Raw genomic sequence first — 4,635 nt, 5'->3', positions numbered from 1 at the left:
TCCTTGTGGTTCGACATAACCCTATACTATAGTACAATTGAATCTTGAAAGAGGTGTAAATTGTAAAATAGTAATATCAATAAATTTATTTGTTGAAAAACACATTTTAATATACAAAAGTGATGAAGCTAACTTACTAACTTTTATTTATTGTTATTTATTTTCCGCAATTTATGTATTCTTTAATATCAAATTCCTTACGGAAGAAGTTTGGTTTGTTCATAAAACGAACCCGAAAGAGAGTAAATAAATAAAGTCACCTAAAATTATTATTCTTATGTTCTTTATTTATTTATTTGTTTCTAACAACTAACTATTCATACTTTTGTATATTAGAATACCATTAAACTGGTGTTGTAATTTATTCCACAAAACCGAGATGGTATTCAAAGGTACTTAATAATTATGTAATAGGTAATTGTTTCGATACCATTGTACCGGCATTAGAATTTATTCTAACAAAGCCGAGATAGGGCAAAGAAGGAATGACTCATTCACATGATTATTGAGAAGTAAGTTGTAACTGGAATATTCTTGAAACCATTATACCGGCATTGGAATTTATTTCAACAAAGCCGAGATGGCGAACAAAGAATAAAACCAAGTTCTCTTACTTAATCAAACAAAAAGAACATAACGAAAATGAGAGTATTAATCTTTCAACAAATTGACACTGCTGTCAGGACGATTTGTTGAGAGGAGAAAACTCCCAACAAAACACCGAGAAACCAGCTTTCAACACTTAATCGATTATCAACATACTTAATCGATTAATAAAGCATAAATCCTGGCAGGTTAGCTATTGTAACTCCTTTTAATAGATTATACAATACCTTAATCGATTAATGGATTTCAACATAATATAATCGATTACCAATCAAGTTAATCGATTAATATGTATGAAAATAGTTTTTCTTAATTGTATGGTAAACATTATTTATGATGCAAGAACATGCAATACATGATTTTGAAATAGATGAATCTTTTATGCACAAAAGCCATGTATGCCTAATGCAAATGCATGAGTCTTACTTATCATATATATGCCAAGATGGAATGCCTCAACCTATACGATATTCATTTTAGACTTTTTGTGAGACTTCTATCTTGGGTTTACCTAACCTAAACTCAATACTAGGCAAGCATCTTAAGACTCTAAACAAATAAAGCAATCCTAATCTCTATGACGTTGACCTTGAGTTTTTAGCATGTAGTTTGTTGGTGATATCCAAGTCTTCAAGTTTTCATATAACTCATTGTCTTCATCAAAACTATATAAGTTAATCATTGATGACATCCTTTAACAATTTGTCATTTCCTGCAAGTTTTATTTTTTACAATATAAGTTAATTTGAACTGTGTACAGATGGCTCCTCCCAGAAAACTTGTTTTTTATTTTTGTCCAAGTGTTAAAGACCCTCACAAGTTTGCCTCTGTTCATGATGACTAAGGATGCTACTTGGACTTGGTATGTTAAGAATCCTCACTGATATTATTCATTGGAGGGATTGGTGAATCTAAAAGACAAAAGCTTAATGTGCCATATGCTTTGTCTATTAGTAAATAGTACCTAACATACTATTTTCCCATGTTGTGAAAATTAAGATCTTAACATGCTAATTTCTTTTAATTCGATGTGCCAGAGAGAAGGGACGAATGACCGTTCTTAATTGGACCCATACATAATTGGGTTTTATTAAATCTAGAGTCAAATTCAGATTTAAAAACTAACTAGGTCAATATTTAGGGTAACATAAAGAAAAAAACTTTATCCAACCCAACCCGACTAATGCTCACCCCTACTTTAAACAAGCCATTGTCTTTATTTAAGAATATTCCAAATTATGCATTTTAGTCTAGTACCATGGTTTTACAAACATGGTCGACTTGGATTTGTAACATTACGGTTAAACATCGTGTTTGAAGAGAAAGGGAAGCATTTCCACACTTGTTTATATATAAAAGGCTCAAATACATTACTATAATTTATTTTGATTTTAATGATAACGAGGCTCATATCATATGGTATCATGTTCCATAATTGATAACGCAATCAATTGAGATACTGGCACATCATATGGTAAGAACTAAAACTAAAAAATTAGTGAACAAAATCAAAATTGCATATATTTTAATTAGGTCTTCCTATTAGGTTCACAAGGCATGTAAGTGAAGAAAGAAAAAAAAACTAAGACATAACAAACAAAAGTCCACATCCTTGATAGTAATTAAATACATAATCTTCATAGACAATAGCCAACACCATTGAGAAATCTCATTTCTTATAACTGTCTAAAAAAATATCCATGCTCAGAAGTTACAAAAAAAACCACAATAATCTTAAACGAAAATAAAACAAAAATCCTGATCCTAAGACTCAACTGTGAAATCAAATGACCATCTCATTACCAGGATCTGCAACCAAAATTTCAATGTAAAATTAGAGCACAATAAAACATAATCAAGAACAAATTTTAACACATCTACATCAGATCACAAGAATATATGGCGCCAAAATTCATTACCCTTTCAGATTTTAAATGATTCAGACTGGATTACACTTTTCATAGCTAATGAATAAGATGAAAAATTCTGGGTTTTAAGAAGCAGAGACTTTCCAAATTTACAAACAATTTATTACTCTTAAAAGATATCAAGAATGGAGAAAATTATCATTAACAAAAAACTTCATTAATTGCCAACATATAAAGCACAAACAAGCTATGATTTTGTAAGTCATAGGCTCAAATAAAGATGGGTGTTTTTATTTTTTTTACTATAATTGGTAGCCCTATAATATTTTCTCTTGGCTAAAAAATGTGGCAGTAGAAACATCACATGAACTTTGATAAAGGAAATTGTAGCAGCAAATAGTAATGCGTGCAAAGAACCATCTAATCTAAATGCATAGATAATTAGATACACTTATTTACGATAAAAAATTGGAAAAGAGAAAGGATAACTAAAAATTACAAGAAAAATCAATAGTGGCAAGCTTACCTCATATATTGCTTGGATACAAGAACACTCTTACTCTTGATCCCTGCAAAGCATGAAAATTCAAAAAAATCAAAATCATGTTTAATTTATAAATAAAAATCACAAAACTGTTAAAAAGGTAACTGGTAACATAATAAAACTAATGCCACAAAATTATCACCATTGATTTGGGTGGAAGATTTGACTTGAATTTTGCCCGAACTATACCACTGTTACCGTGAGGCCTGGTAACCTTGCCCCAAATGCAGCGGTAGTGGCTTCCATTCGTCTTCACCTTAGCCTTGTAGATGTATGCCATTCTCTTGCCAGCATACCATGCTACCTCCTCCTTTGTGTTCACTCCCTCAATTTGAAGCAGAGAAGTGTTTGGGTATTGGTTTGATTTGGATCTGAAAAATACCATAACCTTATTATCATAAACAAAATGTCCTAATACAAAAACCTTCTTCACCTTAGCCTTGAAGATGTATGTCATTCCTATTTGACAGCACTAAGCAATAATTTCTTAGAACAATATGAATTTCATTTTGTATTTAGTGATGTCTCAAAATATGTTCCATAATAATAAGTCAATAATGATATGTTTATTATGTTTTATGGATTTCATGCACATATTTTATGAGTGTAATAACTATGCACCGACTTGCATTACTTTTACCCCAAACATATTGCATACATAATTTTCAAGAATATGTGTACGGTATCATATAGGTATCAGCTTCGATAACTATACGAGTATTGGTGCTTCATAGCTTTTAACAATTAAACTCAACTTTTCATTTTCCAGCAAACAGAATATGAAATAAACTAAACACAACTCAGGGTAAGAAGCTTTTACCGTTTGTATCCAAGGATTGTGCCTCTCACGTAGAGCCTAAACCCCAGAATAAAAATTGAAATATTAGCTTATTATAGACCAAAATAGCGTATAAGAAAACGATTAAGAGCTATTAAGAACAAAAAAAGAATCACAGCCATCATTAAACCCCCAAATATCTCGGGCTTTTCACTAATTACCATTCGGGTCTGTTTGCGAGTTTTGTTTTGGACGGGAATGAAAGGAAAAGGAAGAGTTATGAGACATGAAATACACTTGCGAGATGACTCCGAAACCTTCCATTTTCCTTTTTTTCCATTCAAAACTCAACTTACAAACAAATCCTTAAACATAAAAATTTGAAAGATCGAACAATATAACAGTATTAGGAATTTGCAATTCGAAGGATCGAGAAAAAAACCTGACACGCTCGCCTTGGCGTCCCTTCACCATCTTCTTTGCTTGCCGAAACGCTGAATTACAGACAAGAGTAGAAGGAAAGGAAGAAGCTGAGATACGACAGAACCCTAATACTGAGAAAACTGAAAGCCCATGATGGAATATTTAGGGCTTAGATCAAACGCCTAACAGGTATTGCTGAGTTTTATAAGGTAAGGCCCAACAAGAACAAATCTTGTACCCTCATTTTGATGATAAAATAAAAAAAATGATTTAATTTTTTTAATTAAAAGAATGTATTCATCTAGAAATGCTACCAACAAGATATTGATCTATTAGTGTAAGATTCTGGTAGATCTTTATCTGACTAAATGATCAAAAGTTTGATACATATGAACGACGCTTGTTGAGATGAACAA

The 4,635-nt window shown here is 31.5% G+C and overlaps 1 protein-coding gene across 1 annotated transcript; it reads right to left on the bottom strand.

Moving 5' to 3' along the window:
• Positions 1-2,201: 2,201 nt before the first annotated feature.
• Positions 2,202-4,371, bottom strand: LOC109341076 (60S ribosomal protein L35a-1). Its single transcript, XM_019578878.1, has 5 exons — positions 4,239-4,371; positions 3,839-3,874; positions 3,161-3,389; positions 3,001-3,043; positions 2,202-2,415 (listed from the first exon to the last, which is right to left on the bottom strand). The coding sequence occupies exons 1-4, from the start codon at positions 4,268-4,270 to the stop codon at positions 3,002-3,004; spliced, it is 339 nt and encodes a 112-aa protein (XP_019434423.1). The 5' UTR covers positions 4,271-4,371; the 3' UTR covers positions 2,202-2,415; position 3,001.
• Positions 4,372-4,635: the final 264 nt, after the last annotated feature.

The sequence above is a fragment of the Lupinus angustifolius genome, unplaced genomic scaffold (assembly GCF_001865875.1).
Source record: "Lupinus angustifolius cultivar Tanjil unplaced genomic scaffold, LupAngTanjil_v1.0 Scaffold_359, whole genome shotgun sequence".
NCBI classification, from domain to species: domain Eukaryota; kingdom Viridiplantae; phylum Streptophyta; class Magnoliopsida; order Fabales; family Fabaceae; genus Lupinus; species Lupinus angustifolius.
This window is presented reverse-complemented; position numbering and strand designations above follow the sequence as displayed.

What these genes read in the sequence shown, in the direction of transcription:
- LOC109341076 (XM_019578878.1), bottom strand. Translation starts at nt 4,270, where the DNA reads ATGGTGAAGGGACGCCAAGGCGAGCGTGTCAG. An exon ending in CGCCAAGGCGAGCGTGTCAG is followed by an intron (nt 3,875 to 4,238) that starts GTTTTTTTCTCG and finishes TCTGGGGTTTAG; the next exon opens with GCTCTACGTGAGAGGCACAA. An exon ending in ACAATCCTTGGATACAAACG is followed by an intron (nt 3,390 to 3,838) that starts GTAAAAGCTTCT and finishes GGTATTTTTCAG; the next exon opens with ATCCAAATCAAACCAATACC.